We start from the raw sequence: 19,341 nt of genomic DNA on the forward strand, positions 1-19,341 counted from the left end.
ACTGATTTCCACAATGGCTGGACCAGATTGCATTCCCACCAACAGTGTAGAAGGGTTTCTCTTTTTCCACATCCTTGCCAGCATTTATGGTCATTTGTTTTCATGATGGTAGCCAGTTTGACAGAAGTGAGATGGAATCTCAATGTTGTTTTAATCTGCATTTTCATGATGACTAGCGATGTAGAATATTTTTTTAGATATTTATATGCCATTCGTATTTCTTCTTTTGAGAACTCTCTATTTAGCTCCATAACCCATTTTTCAATTGGGTTGTTTGATTTCTTATTATTTAATTTTTTTAGTTCTTTGTATATCCTAGATATTAATCCTCTATCAGATGTATAGCTGGCAAAGATTTTTTCCCATTCTGTAGGTAGCCTCTTTGCTTTATTCACAGTGTCCTTTACTGTACAAAATCTTTGTAATTTCATGAGGTCCCCGTGGTTAATCTGTGGTTTTATTGTCTGAGCTATTAGGATTATATTCAGGAAGTCTTTGCCAAGACCAATATGTTGAAGGGTTTCCCCTACTTTTTCCTCTAGCAGTTTCAGAGTTTCAGGTCTGTTGTTAAGGTCTTTAACCATTTGGAATTAATTTTTCTGCATGGAGAGAGGGAATAATCTATTTTCATCCTTCTACAGATATATATGCAGTTTTCTCAGCACCATTTGCTGAAGAGGCTGTCTTTTCTCCAGTGGCATTTTAATTGAATATCAGGTGGCTATACTTACCCGGATTTACATCTGGGTCCTCTATTCTGTTCCATTGTTCTACATGTCTGCTTTTGTGCCAATACCATGCTGTTTTTATTACTATGGCTCTGTAGTATAGGTTAGAATCAGGTATAGTAATATGACCAGTCTTATTTTTGTTGTGCAATATTGTTTTAGATATTTGAGGGTTTTTTTTTTGATTCCAAATGAATTTTTGGATTCTTTTTTCTATTTCTGTGAAGAATGCTATTGGAATTTTGATGGGGATTACATTAAATGTGTAGATTGCTTTTGGTAAGATTACCATTTTCATAATATTGATTCTTCCAATCCAAGAACAAGGGTTGTTTTTCCATTTCCTAGTGTCTTCTGCAATTTCTCATATTAGTGTTTTAAAGTTTTCATAGTAGAGATCCTCCATTTCATTGGTTAGTTTTTTTGATGCAATTATGAATGGGAGTGATTCTCTGATTTCATCCTCTGTGTGTTTGTTGTTAGTATATAGGAAGGCTACTGATTTCTGTGTATTTATTTTGTATGCTGCTACATGGCTATAGATATTTATCAGCTCTAATGGTTTGCTGGTATACTCTCTAGGTTCCTTTATGTATAGAATTATGTCATCTGCAAATAATGATAACTTGATCTCTTCCTTTCCAATTTGTATCCCTTTTGTGTGTCTCTCTTGCCTTATCGCTATGGCTAAGACTTCCAGAACTATATTAAATAAAAATGGGGACAGTGGACACCCTTGTCTTGTTCCTGATTTTAGTGAAAAAGCTTCCAGTTTTTCCCCATTTAGTAATATGTTGGCTGTAGGCTTGTCATAAATAGCTTTTATTATATTGAGATATGTTCCTTCTATTCCCAGTCACTGTAGGACTTTTATCATGAAAGGATGTTGGATTTTGTCAAATGCTTTCTCTGTGTCTAATGTGATGATCATGTGATTTTTGTCCTTCAGACCATTATATAATATACTATATTTATTGATTTTCATATGTTGAACCATCCCTGCATCTCAGGAATAAAGCTTACTTGGTCAGGGTGAATGATCTTTCTGATACATTCTTGTATTCTGTTTGCCAATCTTTTGTTGAGAATTTTTGCATCTATGTTCATGAGAGAGATTGGTCTGTATTTTTTTTTTGTTGTTGTTGTTCTATCTTTGCTTGGTTTTGGTATCAGAATGATGCTGGCTTTTTAGAAGCAGTTTGGTAGGATTCTTTATTTTTCTATTTTATGGAAAAGCTGAATAAGAAATGGTGTTAGTGCTTCCCTGGAGGTCTGGTAAAATTCACCAGTGAATGTATCTGGGTCTGGATTTTTTTTATTTGGGAGATTTTTGATAACTGCTTAGATCTCCCTACTTGTTATAGGTCTATTTAAGTGATTAATCTCATCTTGATTTAAATTAGGAAAGTCATATAAATCAAGGAAATCGTTCATTTCTCTCAGATTTTCAAACTTAGTGGAGTATATTTTCTTATAGTATGTCCCTATGATTTTTTTGAATTTCTCTGGTATCTGTTGTGATGTTGCCGTTTTCATCTCTAATTTTATTAATTTGTGTCTCTTCTCTATTTCTTATGGTCAGATTTGCTAAGGATTTGTCAATGTTGTTTATCTTTTCAAAGAACCAACTCTTTGTTTCATTGTTTGGATTTTTTTTTAAATTTCATTATTTTCTACCCTAATCTTTATTATTTCTTCCCATCAACTGATTTTCCATTTGCCTTGTTCTAGTTTTTCCAAGGCATTAAGGTGAAGCATTAGGTCATTTACTTGAGACCATTCTAATTTCTAAAGATAGGCACTTAATGCTATAAATTTCCCTCTTAGGACTGCCTTCATTGGGTCCCAAATGTTTTGGTATGTTGTATTCTTATTATCATTTGACTATAATTTTTTTGATTTCCTTCTTGATTTCTTCACCCATTCATCATTTAGTAGTGTATTGTTTAGTTTCCATGATTTTGTGTATGCTCTACAGCTTTTCTTGCTATTGATTTGTAGTTTGATTCCATTGTGGTCAGATAGAATGCTAGGAATTATTTCAATTTTCCTGTATTTGTTAAGATTTGCTTTGGGTCCTAATATGTGGTCTATTTTGGAGAATGTTCCATGTACTGCTGAATAAATGTATTCTACAGCATTTGGATGAAATGTCCGGTATATATCTGTTAGATCCATTTCTTCTATGGCCTTATTTATACTGATGCCTCTCTCTGTTTATTTTTTGCTGGAATGACTTGTCAGTTGATGAGCGTGGGGTGTTGAAGTCACCCACTACCATTGTGTTTGGTGTTATCTGTCTCCTTAGTTGTGATAGTGTTTGTTTGATGAAGTTGGGAGCCTCCATGTTACGTGCATATATGTTCAGAATTGTACTGTCCTCCTGTTGGAGTGTGCCTTTAATCAATATAAAGTGACCTTCCTTATCTTTCCTAATGTTGGACTGAAGTCTACCTTGTCAGATATTAGGATAGCAACCCCTGTTTGTTTTCTAGGTCCATTTGCTTGCTTTCACCCTAAGATAGTGTACATCCTCTGTAGAAAGTTGAGTTTCTTGGAGGCAACAAATTGAAAGATCCTGCTTTTTTACCCAGTCTACTTGGTTGGGGCATTGATATTAAGAGATATTATTGAAAGGTGTGTATTTATTTTTTGCCATTTTTTTTGTAGTACTTCTGGTTTTCACCGTTGCTCGCTTTTGTTAACTAGTATTTGAATATTGTTTGTTTTTTCCAGGTTCCTTATATGTGTGCTTTTCTTTGTCTTCAACATGGAGGATTCTTTCAAGTATTTTGTGTAGAGCTGGTTTTCTCTTCAAATATTCCTCTAGCCTGCTTTTGTTGTGGAATGTCCTTATTTCTCCGTCTATTGGAATGGATAGCTTTGCAGGATAAAGTAACCTTGGTTGGCAGTTATTATCTTTCAGAACTTGGAATACATTACTCCAAGTCCTTCTGGCTTTGAAAGGTTGTGTTGAGTAATCTGCTGTGATCCTGATGGGATTGCCTTTATAGGTAACTTGATTTTTCTCTCTAACTGGTTTCAATATTTTTTCTTTGGTTTGCATGTTTGGTTGTTTAATTATAATATGACAAGGAGAGGTTCTTTCCAGGTTTTGTCTGTTTGGTATTCTAAAGGATTCTTGTATCTGCATTGGCACATCTTTCCCAATTTGGGGGTAGTTTTCTTCTATGATTTTGCTTTAAAAAAGTTGTCTTTTAAAATATTTTAAATTATTTGTTAACATACAAATGTGAAGATCCTTAGCATTTAAAGTTTAAGTAAACATTTAAATTATGTTCAATTTCATGAGACTTTAATGAGGTACTTTTTTCCCTCATGAGTTGTTTATTATTTCTGTTTATCCAGAACACAACAAAACAAACAGCATCTAAAGAACAAGTTTCTGTTCTGTTGCTTATACAGGTGTGCACTTCAATATTTTTTCCTTCCTAGGTACAATTTTGGGGTTTGTGAATTGCTAAGTGAGTTTGATAGTATGCCTTTTTTCCTTCTTTAAAATGAAGTCTCAACACTGCTCTTTCTGCTGGCCTGAAAGCTAGCCCCAGCTTATGGGTGAAAACACAGTGACCAATTAAAACCCATTGAAACAAATAACCAGAGGTTACAGAGAATTAAACACTAAATCAGACTTCCAGTGGGCCTGATATGGCTCAGGGAACATTGCAGAAGAGGGGTTAGAAGGATTAGGTTATAAGAGCCAAAGAGTGGGTAGGCATATCCTGAGGCATGGTCCTGCTACCACACAGGGACTGACTCAGGTCTTCATGACCCTTCAGTAAATACCATGACCCCACTGAAGAGGGTCTCAAGGGTAATAGGAGCTGTGGTGAGGGGATAAAAGAGTATAACCTGTTATAATGAACATAAAATAAATATTAACGTTAAATAAAAAATAAAGTCTCATTTTCCTTAAATCCAAGTAAACACATTATGTTTATTTTAGGTATATGCTAAATTTTAAACACTAAAGTATATTTTAATAATTTATTGTGGAAGCCAGGTGTGGTGGCGCATGACTTTAATCCCAGCACTTGAGAGGCAGAGGTTGGAGGATCACCATGAGTTTGAGGCCACCCTGAGACTCCATAATGAATTCTAGGTCAGCCTGGTCTACAGTGAAACCCTATCTAAAAAAAAAAAAAAAAAGCCCACAATCCCAAATGCTGGGATTAAAGGTATGCACCACCATGCCTGGCCTATTGTGTTCTTTTTAATAAAAAGGTTTCATACATTTAATAATAGAGTCTTCCCCCACACCCCAAGTCTGCTGAGTGTCTTTGGCTATTGATGTTCATTGTGGGGACTAAGAGGCCCCTATCAGTCTCAGCAGGGATGGGGTAAACATGGTGTCTCAGGCCATTCCCACCCACTCTGAGGCTGTTATGATCTCTCTGCTCCTCTTCTGTGCTGCTTTCTGAGCCTTGATGTGCAAGATAGAGATCTGATTTAGTATTTCTTTCTATATAGACTCTGGATCTCTCTCTTTTTTTTTACGAGGTTTGAGTGATCACAGTGTCTGTCACCATTTCCCTGGAATTGTTTTTCAGACTAGCCGTGAAAGCAGTATTTGTGTAACCGCTTCCTCTGTAATGACTTCTGGGCCTGAGCAGGTGAAGTGGAGGTGACCCATTTCCTGGTAGACAGTTGGTTTTCTCCTCTTGAAGTATTATTGTATACTTGTTCTCCGCCATATCTCCTCCATCTATAAAATATAACAGATTCTCCAAGCAAAAGTGAGAAAACTTTGAATAAAGGGGATAAGCCTTGTCATTAGAAAGATATACTAAAGTGTATGTCCATTCTTCTTACTAGAGAGCAGTGGAAGTTCTCTCTGGAGCCTATTGGTTTCCTGTTCTAGGGAAACTGGCTTGGTTCCCAGAGCCATACATGAGTTTTTCCCCACTGAGCCAGTCTTAGTTTCAATCTGTGAGCAGTTGGTTCTTACATTGTGTGCCACTATTGCACAAGTGTATACTTCTTGCTCAGCTGGTTGATTTTGTAACTGGCAGGATCTCCTTCTTAATCAATCAATTGGCGACTGTTATTTTCCAGCCACTCTCATAGCACTTTCCAGTACTATGAGGACTAGATTCTTTCTCAGTTTCAGAAAGATCACTTGATGTTCTGTGGCTACAGGCTGTGGTATCTTCAGTAATAGACACTTACCATTTAGCTTTTGCAGGTAACCAAGTGTTTTGGCAATAGCCTGTATTATTTTGGTGAACTTAATGAGGTATTATTAAACAGTTTATGTTACAGTCAGCTTCAGATTGCTATGATGAACTTCCAAAACAGGCACAGTTATGGAGGAAGAGATTTAGTGAAGCTTGCAGATAGAAGTTCCATAATGGCAGAAGAAGCTAGCCCTCTTTCATAGTTCCAAGTAGAGAGAATAAAAAGCAACCACCAGCAGAATCACAAGAAAGCATACTCAGTAACTCCAGACAAAGCACCAGCACTTTGCATATCTTTGGCTTGAAATTCCAGACCCACCCCTACACTTTAGAGCTGGACCTTAGAATCTGCCTACAGTGACACCTCCTCTTGCCCGGCATCTCCTCATCTAAATTACGAGCTGTAATAAACTCCTGAATCTATTGGAGGACATCCATTGAAAGTACCACATTCCACCCCTGGCCCCCAATAGATTCATAACCATCTACAATGTTAATTATATTCAGTTCAACTGGAAAGGTTCCCATGGTCTTTACCAAGTTAAGATATTTCCAAATTTCCAAGGCTCATCTGAGATTTAAGATTATCTCTTAGCCATCAGTCCTGTACATTCAAAACAAATTACATACTTTCAACATATAAAGAAACAGAATAAACATTTCCAACTGCTATAAGGCATAACAAAGAGAGACTAGAGCAATGTAAACTCAATAACTATCAAGCAAACATCAAACATCTGTAGTTCAAGTCTGATATCATAACCAGTGACTGACAATTTCTGGATTTTCCATTTCCTCTCCTCCAGCTTAGCTGAAGAGCCTGGGAAAACTTCCAATCCAGGCCATCAGTGCTCCATAGTAGCCCTTATACATAGCCCTAGTATATCTAAAACATCTTTGGGTCTCTATTCAAACCATGGTCCATCTTCCAATGCTTCACTACTCTCTTCCTCGGGGTCATCATGACTTGCCTCATGCTGCATTTCAGCAGTTATTCTGGAACCATGGACACTTCATGACCCACTCCACACATTTTTCATGCTTCCAAAATAAATACCAGGTGCTCAGAACACAGCCATATTCTTAATTTAGGGATGAAATAAATTATGACTTTGAAGGGAAGGTTCTTTCTTTTCAGTTACCTCTTCAAAAGAGTTTACATTCCTATCATTCATTCTTTCTGGGGTGGGATCACCTCAGGCTTTCTCTCTTTTGTTTTAGTGTAAAGCAGTAGGGCTATCTTAAGATTGCTAATGTGTGTGACAATAGCCACTTTGGTAACCTAAAACCAGTCTCTGTGTCAATAAATTTTAAACTTCTAACCAACTGGTGAAGACATACACACTAGTGTAATAGTGCTACATAGACTCCATGGATAACAACTGTTCTCTAACTTGCTACTGAAAACCAAGTCAGAATCCCAAGGTCAGGAAGCTGAGACTTCAGAAAGAAGCCTCCACTGATCTCTGGAGAACACTGCACACACCAAAAAGGGGATTTTTTTTTTTTTTTGCATACCCCTTTTATCCCAAGTTTCTCTTGCTCTTGTTTGGAGCATCTGCTTTCTTTTTCAAATGGAAGAGAAAATGGAGAAGCAAGATCCATTATTAAGACAAGAAGATAGATGACTGCCACCACAAGTCATGCCACCACATCTGTAGCAACATGAGTACTGCTCTTACTGCTAGCCTGACGACAAGTTCCAGGGAGATGGTTACAGATACGGTGATCAAACAAAATTTATCGAAGCAGAAATTCAGATCCTACAGAGAACTCAAAACTAAATCAATAGACTGCCAATAGGCCTGCTATGGCTCAGGGAATGTTGCTAAAGAGGGGGCAGAAAGATTGTAAATGCCACAGAGTGGGTAGGAATATCCTGAGGCATGGTCCCTCCCCCCAGGTAACCTATGGGGATGACCGAGGTCTTCATGCCCCACAGTGAACACTCTAACTCCACTGAGGAGGCATCTAAGGGTGATGGGAACTGGGTCAAGGGTATGAAAGAGTATAATCTGTAATAATTTATATAAAATTAAAAAAATAAATTAAAAAAATTTAGCAGAAGTGAGGCACACAAATCACCCTGGGGGACAGGCCCTTCACTCCTATATTCTGCAGCAATAGCAAGCCATCTGGAGGAAAGCAGGCTGCAAAGCCATTCAGCATTATGGGCGACAGGGCTCTGCCCCACCTGCCAGCTCTCATCTGCCTGCATCTAGGCCCCCTTTCCCATTTCTTTAGCTATATCTCCATCCTGAGTCATGGATATCACTGCTACCATCCATATCTTACTACTGTTCTCAGAAGCCACACAGGAAGCCAGTATCTTCATTCCCATGATGTTTTACATGGTAGGGCTTGCATTAGATTACTTTTAAGAACAGTAGTAAGAAATGGAAGGTTAATAAGGATATCCAAACAGAATATAGCTATTAAATACCCAGCTTTATCCTGGGTCTTTCCATTGGCACTACCAAGACCTATTGATACTGTACTGAGAGATTTGACATCCTGATTAGTGGTTCTACACGGAGGGCAAATTTTGACCCATAGGGCACATTTGGCAGTATTAGGAGACATCTTTTGGTCACAGTTGGGATGGGACAGGGATAGGAGGAGAGAGAAATGTGGCACTGACATCTAGTGGGGAGAGACCAAGACTGCTGCTAAGCATCCCAAAATGTAACAGGCAGCACCTTTAGAGCAGAGTGATCCAGCCATGAATGTGGCTCTGCAGAAGGAGAGCAGCCCCATATAAACTCTCAATCTTCCTCTAACAAAATGGAGACCTGATGAACACACCACTCAGTTTATTATGGAATTTGTAAAACTAAAGCTAAAAAGGATGTCAGGTGCTTTGAAGAAGAAGTGTGGTATAAAGAGCAAAGTGGTAGGATTTAACTGGTTAAAAAAAAAAAATCCAATTTACCAGAGAATGAAACAGAAGAAATGGTAGTAATGAGAATTAGGAAGTCAACGGCATCTTCCCAAGAGAGGCTACAGGAAAGGTTGGCAAACCCTTTCTCACTGCTATGGGTTATACTACTCTCAAATATTTTGGAGGGAAGGCCTTTTTGATAGTTACAATTTGAAACTAATGTCCAAATAAGTCTTCTCTTCTGACCTTACTGTGAATTTGTCCCATGCATCTGTTGCTTGTTTCCCATGTCACTCTTTTACTGGTGCTATTTCTTTCCTCCATTAGAACCCCAGACTGGGGAGCCACCCATGCCTTTCTTTCTATTGGCTCATTCCCTTTAGCCTGAAAATATTCATTTATCTCTACCACCTTGAAAATCATTTCTTTATGGGCTGGAGAGATGGCTTAGTGGTTAAAGTGCTTGCCTGTGAAGCCTAAGGACTCAGGTTTGATTCCTCAGTACCCATGTAAGCCATATGCACAAGGTGGCACATGCATCTGGAATTCATTTACCGATGGCTAGAGACTCTGGCATGCCCATTCTGTTTTTCTTCTCCCTCTCTCTGCTTGCAAATAAATAAATAAAAATATATGAAAACATGATTTCCTCAATCATTTCTGTTCCTTTGTCCAGCAAAATTTAAAGAACTTCCTTTAATACACTGGATTCAATTTTCTCTGAAGTCACTTCAATATGGCTGAGCCTATTCTCTGACTTGCCCACTTCCCTTTATCCTTGCTTCTCTGTATTATATTCTCAGCACAGTTGTTTGTTTTGTTTTTTCAAGGTATGGTCTCACTGTAGCTCAGGTTGACCTGGATTTTACTCTGTGTTCTCAGGCTGGCCTCCAACTCACAGTGATCCTCCTACCTCTGCCTCCCCAGTGCTGGGATTGAAGGCATGTGCTTTTTTTTTTAAGTAGGATCTTGCTCTAGCCCAGGCCAACCTGAAATTCATTATGTAGACACTACCCATGGCCAGTTCAAAAAAAAAAAAAAGCCATTTTGTAAATTCAATGACCCTCTCTTTCCTGCATTTGTTGTACTCCATAGTACCAGGTGGGCTGCCAATTTGTTAATTCAGGGAGGAAGTGAACCCAACTTTATAGAGCAAGGCACTCCTTCAGCATTCAGGCCCTGTTGCAGTTGGATTTGCATTGCTAGCAAAAATTACCTGACCAAGAACAGCTTTTGGGAAAAAGGGCTTATTTTGGCTTACAGGCTCAAGGAGAAGCTCCATGATGGCAGGGGAAAATGATGGCATGAGCAGAGGGTGTATATCACCTCCTGGCCAATATAAGGAGAGTATGCCAAACAATGGCAAGGGGACACTGGATATAATACCCTAAAGCCCACCCCCAATGATACACTGCCTCCAGGAGGCATTAATTTGCAAATTTCCATTAGCTAGGATCCTAGCATTCAGAACACGTAAGTTTAGGGGGAACACCTGAATCAAACCACAACATTCTGTCCCTTGCTCCCATAAGCTGCTAACCATCCATGATGTAAAATGCAATGCATTCAGTCCAACTTTTGTTTTTAGGTTTATTACAAGGTACTTTATTATTTTTCTCAAATTTTATTAACATTTTCCATAATTATAAAAAATATCCCATGGTAATACCCTCTCTTCCCCCCCCCTCACTTTCCCCTTTGAAATTTGATTCTCCATCATATACCCTCCCCATCTCAATCAGTCTCTCTTTTATTTTGATGTCATCATCTTTTCCTCCTCTTATGATGGTATTGTATAGGTAGTGGCAGGCACTATAAGGTCATGGATATCCAGGCCATTTTATGTCTGGAGGGAGCACATTGTAAGGAGTCTTACCCTTCCTCTGGCTCTTACATTCTTTCCGCCACCTCTTCCGCATTAGACCCTGAGCCTTGGAAGATGTGATCGAGATGTTACCCAGTACTCCAGTCACTTCTTTCTGGCACTATGATACCTTCTGAGTCATCCCAAGGTCACTGCCATCTCTACCCAAAGTGAGAGTAGTAGCATTAATATAATGGTATAAATATTAAGAGAAGCACTTACTGGGCAGTTTGATAAGCATAGTATATACATTTTTCTGGACATCAGCAGATGTTACACCCTTAGGCTCATGACCACCCCTGTTTTAACTTTTCAGTATCAGGGATGTATTCCCTCCTATGGAGGTGGCCTCCAGTCCAATTGGAGGGCAATTGGTTTCCACCATGACAGATGTGCCACTATTGAACCCGTTGGCTCATTTGGCCTGGCTGGCAAAATATAAGGCTTGCAGTGTCCACTGTTGAGTATCTTCACTGGTGGTATCTCTTTCTCCCACTGAACTACAGGTAGAATGGCTTCTTCCAACTTTCTGTCAGCTGGTCTACATGGTCTACATCAGCTCAGTTCCAGCAGGATTTCTCAGGGGCCTTGAAGCCCAAGTATGTGTAGTCTTCAGCAAAAGGGTCTTACCATCTATTCCTGGTGGGAAACCAAGGGCCTTGGCAATGGCCTATAATGTTTTGGGGGCACCAGAGACCTGCCTGGCCAACAACTCACTGGAGGTATCCCATCTCTGGCATTGAAAATTTTCTAAGAACAATCTATGGCTCCTGAGTGTTCTATTGTCTGAAACCAGAGGATTCCATATGGCTTATTTTCCTCCTCTTAGATTTTGATTAGCCCTCCCTTCAGCTTTTCTTTACTCAATCTCTTCCTCTAACCTCACTTTGGGCCACCAATGAAATCATAGAGAAATCAACAGAAATTTATTCACAAAATTAAAACACAATGAGCCTAATGAGACCCTAATCAAAAATATCATTTAACTGGAATCAAACCATCAAAGAACTAACAATCATATCAATAAAATTTCACAGAATCATATCCTAGAGTATTCAGCTTTTGACAGTAGGCTTAACTTGATTGAAGAAAACATTAGAGCCCTCCAAAGAGATATGAACAAATTGAAAGAAAGTCAAGAAATGGAAGATCTCCACAACCAGTTGATTAAGTTTAATTAAGAGTTGATCAAAAAAGCCGGGTGTGGTGGCACACGCCTTTAATCCCAGTACTCAGGAGGCAGAGGTAGGAGGATCACTGTGAGTTTGAGGCCACCCTGAGACTCCATAGTGAATTCCAGGTCAGCCTGAGCTAGAGTGAGACCCTGCCTCGAAAAACAAAACAAAACAAAAACAAAGAGTTGATCAAATGCAAGAATGAACTATAGGAAACATCAAGAAAATAGAACTCAAATTGAAATTGTACCTCAAAAAAGAGATGGACATGATGCAAAATAATAACAATGGAAAACAAAATATCTAACAGAAATTATAAAAACCTCTCTAGAACCCCTCATGAACAGAGTTATTAATGTGGAAGACAGAACCTCTGACCTGGAAGACAAGACAGAAGTTGATCTGGAGGCCAAAAACTTTGTTAAGTTCAAAAAAGCAAGTGAACAAAATATGAGGGAACTGTGGGATACCCTCAAATGACTAAACATTCTGATCATGGGTATACCAGAAGGAGAAGAAATCCAGGTCAGAGGCATAGAGAACATATTCAACAAAATTAATGGAGAACACCAAACAGACAGCACCAAAAAAGAAACTCTCCAAGACACATCATAGTTAAAACTCTTAACAATGAAAACAAAGAGAGAGAGTGTGTGTGTTAAAAGCAGCAGAGAGAAACAACTCACACCATACAAAGGCACTCCCATCAGAATTACATCATATTTATCAGTGGAAACCCTGAAAGCCAGAAGGGCCTGGAATGGAACTCTTTAAAGTCTAAAAAATTATGGGTTCCAACCCAAGCTACTCTACCCACCAAAAGTATCCCTCACAATGAATGGTGAAAGAAAAATTTTCCATGAAAAATGACACCTCTATTATTATATGAACATAAACCAAGCCTACAGAGAATACTTGAAGAAATACTCCACACAGAACAGCCAAATAACCAATCTTGAGCCAACAAGAAGATCACAATAAGCAAAATAGGCCAGGCTCAAAATAGTACAAAACACAAGAAAGCACCAAAACCCATAAAACATGTCAATATGACATGGATTAATTCAAATTTATTAATGGTTTTAATGCACCCATTAAAAGATATAGGTTATCAGGGTGGATCAAACAAAACAAAACAAAACAAAACAAAACAAAACAAAACTGGACCTTTCTATCTGCTGTCTTCAAGAAACCCACCTCACCACTAAAGATAGACACCTCCTCAGGGTGAAAGGTTGGAAAATGCTATTCTAAGCAAATGGAAATAAAAAGCAAGTGGGTATTGCTATATTAATATCTGAAAAAATAAGACTTTAAACCAAAAGTAATCAAAAAGGACAAAGAAGGCCACTTCTTATTCATCAAGGGAATAATCCCACATGAGCACATCCCAATCATAAATATATATGTGCCAAACACAGGGGTGCCACAGCTTATAAAACAAAATCTACTTGACAATAAAACAAAAATAAACACCAACACCATCATAGTCGGAGACTTCAATACTCCATTATTATCAATACATAGATCATCCAAGCAAAAAATCAATAGGGAAATAGTAGAGCTCAGCAACATCATAGATCAACTAGAGCTAATGGATAGCTACAGAACTTTCCAGCCCAATTCTATACATTCTTCTTAGCAGCCCATGAAACTTCTCCAAAATTGACCACGTATGGGCCACAAAGCATGCCTGCATAAAGGCAGGAAAATTTTAGTAACTTCCTGCATCATGTCAGATCACAGTGTTTTAAAGCGAGAAATTAACAAGAAGAGACACATCAAGAACTCCACCAGTTCCTAAAGACTAAACAGCACACTTTTTTTTTGATATATTAAATTTTTTGTTATTAGACATGGACATATTTTGTATGTAAACAACACATGTTGTTACTATCCTTTCCCTGCTCCCTGCCTCTTTTCTGAAGAGGCCTTCCTCTTCCTCATTAAAGATGCAGGTCAACCCCATGGGGATTGTGGGTCATGCATTATGTGATAGGGAAGGTGATGTCTCTGGGCAAAATGTCCCAACTTGTACCTCTAACAATCTTTCCATCCCCTCTTATGCAAAATTCCCAGAGCCATGCTGGGAGCATTTTAAGTCTACTTCAGTGACAGACACTGAGGAGCCTCTGGACCTCTGGTTTGGTAGGTGTTGAGTGTCCTCAGTATCTATCCCCATCACCCTTGTGCTGATACTAGATTCACTAAGAAAGCAGCACTCTTGCTCATTTCCCCAGTTCCTCTGTGGTTTCAGCTGGGGCTGGGGTGGAGTACACTGGGTAGTTTATCTCCTCAGGTCCAGCTCCCATCTGAAAAATAGAAGCAGATTTTCCAAGAGAATGAAGTCAGCACCAGTTAAATGGGATAAACATTATTAATTTAGAGAAAATTAAAAGGGTTTAGACCCTCTCATAGTCTAAGTTTAGTGGGAGCTTGACAATGGAAAGTGGAATCATTATCTGGATATGATTCTGACCTGTTTCCCAGTTCCAGATTTTCTTTCCACTGAGCAGATCTATTAGCCAATCCAAGAGCTGTTGGTTATCCACCATGGCTGTGTGCCACTATTGCTCTTGTGTGAGCATCCCATCAGGTTGTTTCCTTCTGAGTCGCTTAGTCTTTTGAGTTGCTTGGACAGATGTTGTTCCCCTAGTAGCTCATGTAGTGCCTTCCAGCACTAGATGGGCTTACTGTCTGGGGACTGGCTCTCCTCCAGATTTTAACCATGTCTCTCCATGGTTTGTGCCAACAGTGTTTGGTGTCTTCAGCATTAGGGACTTATCATTAACTTCTGGTGAGTAATCAAGTGCTCTGACAGAAGACTGTATTGTTTGTTTTGGAAGATCTAGTAGGTCTCTCTGACCAATAGCTCATTGTGGATGTAGACCACATCCTGGTATGGGGAATTACAGGCCAGCAGCAAGGGAAAAGAAAAAAGAAAAAGCCAGAGAAGAAAGAGAAAAAGGAGAAATTTGAGGTTAGGTTTCATCTCAACCTTTCCAGGACCCTTCAATTCAGGTCTTCTTGAGGGTTTCACCTATTAGTCTAACATCCAGGATATAGGATTCTATGGTACCAGTTCAATTAGGATTCAGTTTTGTGTCCCCCATCTTTTACCTTCCCCCAAGTCCTACCCTCTCTATTGTCCAAGCCTCAAAACACTATTCAGTTATGTCAGCAACTTGTGCTGATCCAGGTTAGGAACTGAAGATGAATGAGATCATGTGATGGGTGTCTTTCTGTGATTGTATGAGTTCACTTAGAATGATCTGTTCCAATTTCAACCATTTTTCTACAAATTTCAATGTGTCAGCTTTTTCTTACTGCTGAGTAGAATTCCATTATGTAGATATACCACATCTTGGTTATCCAAGTGGGTCTAATTTCATTTTCCTACAAAAGGTCATCCAATTTGTCCATCATCATTTGTTGAAGATGATGTCTTTTCTTCAGTCTATATTTAAAAAAATTTTGTTTAGGGCTGGAGAGATGGCTTAGCGGTTAAGCGCTTGCCTGTGAAGCCTAAGGACCCTGGTTTGAGGCTCAATTCCCCAGGACCCATGTTAGCCAGATGCACAAGGGGGTGCATGCATCTGGAGTTTGTTTGTAGTGGCTGGAAGCCCTAGAGTGCCCATTCTCCCCCCCCCCCCGTCACTCTCAAATAAATAAAAATAAAAAAATAAATTTTGTTTATTTTTATTTATGTATTTAAAAGTGACACAGAGAGAAAGAGGGAGGAAGGGGGGGGGGAAGAAAACAACCATGCCAGGGGCTCCAGCCACTGCAAATGACCTCCTGACATGTGCACCCCCTTGTGCATCTAGCTAATATGGATCCTGGGGAATCAAGCCTCAAACTGGGATCCTTAGGCTTCACAGGCAAGTGCTTAACCATTAAGCAATCTCTCCAGCCATCAGTCTACATTATTGTCACCTTTGTCAAAGATCAATCAGCTGTAGTTGCTTGCCCTAAGGTCTGGCTCTTCAATTTTCTTCCATTGGTCTATGTTTATGTTTTTATTCCAGTGCCATGCTGTTTTTGTCACTATGGCTTTGTAATATAGATTTAGATCAGGTATGGTGATACCACCAGAGGTGTTTATTTTGCTGAGGATATGTTTGGATATCTGAGGCCTTCTGCCATTTGTATGAATTTTGAGATCATTTTTTTCAATCTCAGTGAAGAATGATACTTGTGTTTTTGTTGGTATTGCATTAAATATGCATATTACTTTTGGTAGAATTGCCATTTTCACAATATTAATTCCACCTATCCAGGAGCATGAGAGGTATTTCCATCTTCTCAAGTCCTCCTCTATTTCTTTCTTTCTTTTTTATAAATATATAGGGTACTTTTTAAAAAATTACTTATTTATTTATTTGAGAGCGGCAGATACAGAGAGAAAGACAGATAGAGGGAGAGAGAGAGAGAGAATGGGCGCGCCAGGGCTTCCAGCCTCTGCAAACGAACTCCAGACGCGTGCGCCCCCTTGTGCATCTGGCTAACGTGGGACCTGGGGAACCGAGCCTCGAACCGGGGTCCTTAGGCTTCACAGGCAAGCGCTTAACCGCTAAGCCATCTCTCCAGCCCCACCTCTATTTCTTTCTTGAATGTTTTTATGTTTTCATTATATAGTTCTTTCACATCCTCTGTTAGTGTTATTCCAATGTATTTAACTTTTTTGCTGCTATTGAAAATTGGACAGCCTCACTGATTTCTTGTCCCAACTCCTGTTATGAAGCTAACATCACCCTAATACCAAAGCCACACAGAGATACAACAAGGAAAGAAAACTATAGGCCTATATCCCTAATGAACTTAGATACAAAGATCCTTGTAAACTGAGTTATCAACACATCAAAAGCATTATCCACCTTGATCAAATAGGCTTCATTCCAGAGATGCAGGGATGGTTTAACACACAGATATTGGTCAACATAATACACCACATAAATAATTTTTTTTTCTTAAGGTAGGGTCTCACTGTGGCTCAGGCTGACCTGGAATTAACTATGTAGACTCAGGGTGGCCTCAAACTCATGGCAATCCTCCTACCTCTGCCTCCCTAGTGCTGGGATTAAAGGTGTGCACCACCACACCTGGCTGTTAAATAAATTTAACCATAAGAACCACATGATCATTTCAATTGATGCAGAGAAAGCCTTTAACAAAATACAACACCACTTTATGATCAAAACATTGGAAAGAATAGGCATGGAGGGTTTATATCTTGACACAATAAAGCCTATATATAAAGCTCCTAAAGCCCAAAAAATACTTAATGGTGAAAAACTCAAGGAGTTCCTACTGAGATCCAGAAAAAGACAGAGCTACCCACACTTACCACTGCTCTTCAACATAGTACTAGAAGTACTAGACCAATCAATAAGACAGAAGAAAGAAATAAAAGGGATTCAGATTGGAAAGGATGAAGTCAAGTTAGCCCTATTTACACATGACATGATCCTATATATAAGAGACACAAAAGTCTCCATCTCAACACTTATAAAGGTGATAAATTCCTTCAGCAAAGTGACAGGATACAAAATTAATGCACAAAATTAGTAGCTTTTCTATATACAAAGGACAAATATACAGAGAAAGAAAGCAGTGATGTTGTCCTATTTTCAATAGGAACAAAAAAATTAAGTACCTTGGAATAACACTAACCAAGGATGTGAAAAACCTGTAAAATGAAAACAAAATAAGAGAAACTCAAGAATGAAGTCAAGGAGGACTTGAGAACATGGAAAGACCTCCCATGCTCCTAGATAGCTGGAATTAATATTGTGAAATGGTACTTCTATCAAAAACAATATTTAGATTTAATGCAATACCAATAAGAATACTAGCATCATTCTTCACAGAGATTGAAAAAAATGATCTCAAAATTCATATGGAATGGCAGAAGTCCTCGGATATCCAAACATATCCTCAGCAAAAAAAAGAAGAAGAAGCAGAAGCAGAAGCAGAAAAAGAAGAAGAAGAGGAAGAGGAGGAAGAAGAAGAGGAAGAAAAAAGATACTCTGGCAGTATCACCAAATCTGATCTAAAGCTATATTACAAAATCATAGTGAAAAAAAACAGCATGGTACTGGAATAAAAACATAATCATAGACCAATGAAACATAACTGAAGACCCAGAATTTAGGGCAAGCAACTACAGCAGTTTGATCTTTGACAAAGATGCCAGTAATGTAGACTGGAGAAAAGACAGCATCTTCAACAAATGATGTTGGACAAATTGGATGGCCATATGAAGAAAAATGAAATTAGACCCACTTATTGCACCATACATAAAAATCAAGTCCAAATGGATTAAAGACCTCAATTTAAGACCTGAACCTCTTCAACTACTAGAAGAAAAATTAGGAGGCCCACTCCACAATATAGGACTGGAAAAAGACTTCTTGAACAAAACCACAGTAGCCCAGGAAATTAAACAAGCACTCAATCAATGGGATCTCATAAAGCTAAAAAGATTTTGCACAAACATACCATAAGCAAAGGCAATAGATTACCCACTGAATGGAAGAAAATCTTCACCAGTTATACCAATGACAGAAGCCTAATATCTTGTGCCTATAAATAACTCAAAAAACTTACATAGGTACTGGGAAATTGAACCTGGGTCCTTAGGCTTCACAGGCAAGCACCTTAAGTACTGCTAAGCCATTTCTCCAGCCCTTTTAAGAGTATCTTTATGTTTTCAGTATATAGCTTATTTACTTCCTTGGTTAGTGTTATTCCAAGGCATTGATTTTATTTTTTGGTGTGTGTGGCTATGGAAAATGGGACAGCTTCATTGATTTCTTTCTCTGTATGTTTAACTTTTACATATAGAATGGCTACTGATTTTTTTTTTAATTTTATTTATTTATTTGAGAGCGACAGACACAGAGAGAAAGACAGATAGAGGGAGAGAGAGAGAATGGGCACGCCAGGGCTTCCAGCCTCTACAAACGAACTCCAGACGCGTGTGCCCCCTTGTGCATCTGGCTAATGTGGGACCTGGGGAACCGAGCCTCGAACCGGGGTCCTTAGGCTTCATAGGCAAGTGCTTAACCGCTAAGCCATCTCTCCAGCCCCTGATTTTTTTTTTTTTGTTGTTGTTGTTGTGGTCGTTTTTTGAGGTAGGGTCTCACTCTGGTCCAGGCTGACTTGGAATTCACTATGTAGTCTCAGGGTGGCCTCAAACTCTCAGTGATCCTCCTACCTCTGCCTCCTGAGTTCTGGGATTAAAGGTGAACACCACCATGCCTGGCTTATGGCTACTGATTTTGTGTGTTGATTTTGTATCCTGCCACTTTGCTGAAGGAATTTATAGCCTTTAGAAGTTTTTATTTATTTTAAAAATATTTTAATTAGTTTATTTATTTGAGAGAGGGAGAGAGGGAGAGAGAGAGAGAGAGAGAGAGAGGGAGAGAATGGGTATACCAGGGTTTCCAGTTGCTGCATACAGACTTCAGACACATGTGCCCCATTGTGCATC

The 19,341-nt window shown here is 38.9% G+C and overlaps 1 protein-coding gene across 1 annotated transcript in view; it reads right to left on the minus strand.

Annotated features, from left to right (window-relative positions):
- Nucleotides 1-5,242: 5,242 nt before the first annotated feature.
- Nucleotides 5,243-19,341, minus strand: part of LOC123458679 (proteasome subunit beta type-3-like) — a 51,966-nt gene continuing 37,867 nt past the window's right edge. Inside the window, exons 2-3 of the mRNA XM_045143533.1 lie at nucleotides 6,283-6,346; nucleotides 5,243-5,454 (exon numbers count right to left, since the gene is read on the minus strand). Of these exons, the coding sequence (XP_044999468.1) occupies nucleotides 5,243-5,454; nucleotides 6,283-6,346 (276 nt within the window). The remainder of the gene's footprint in view (nucleotides 5,455-6,282; nucleotides 6,347-19,341) is intronic.

Source organism: Jaculus jaculus, chromosome 2 (genome assembly GCF_020740685.1).
Source record: "Jaculus jaculus isolate mJacJac1 chromosome 2, mJacJac1.mat.Y.cur, whole genome shotgun sequence".
NCBI lineage: Eukaryota > Metazoa > Chordata > Mammalia > Rodentia > Dipodidae > Jaculus > Jaculus jaculus.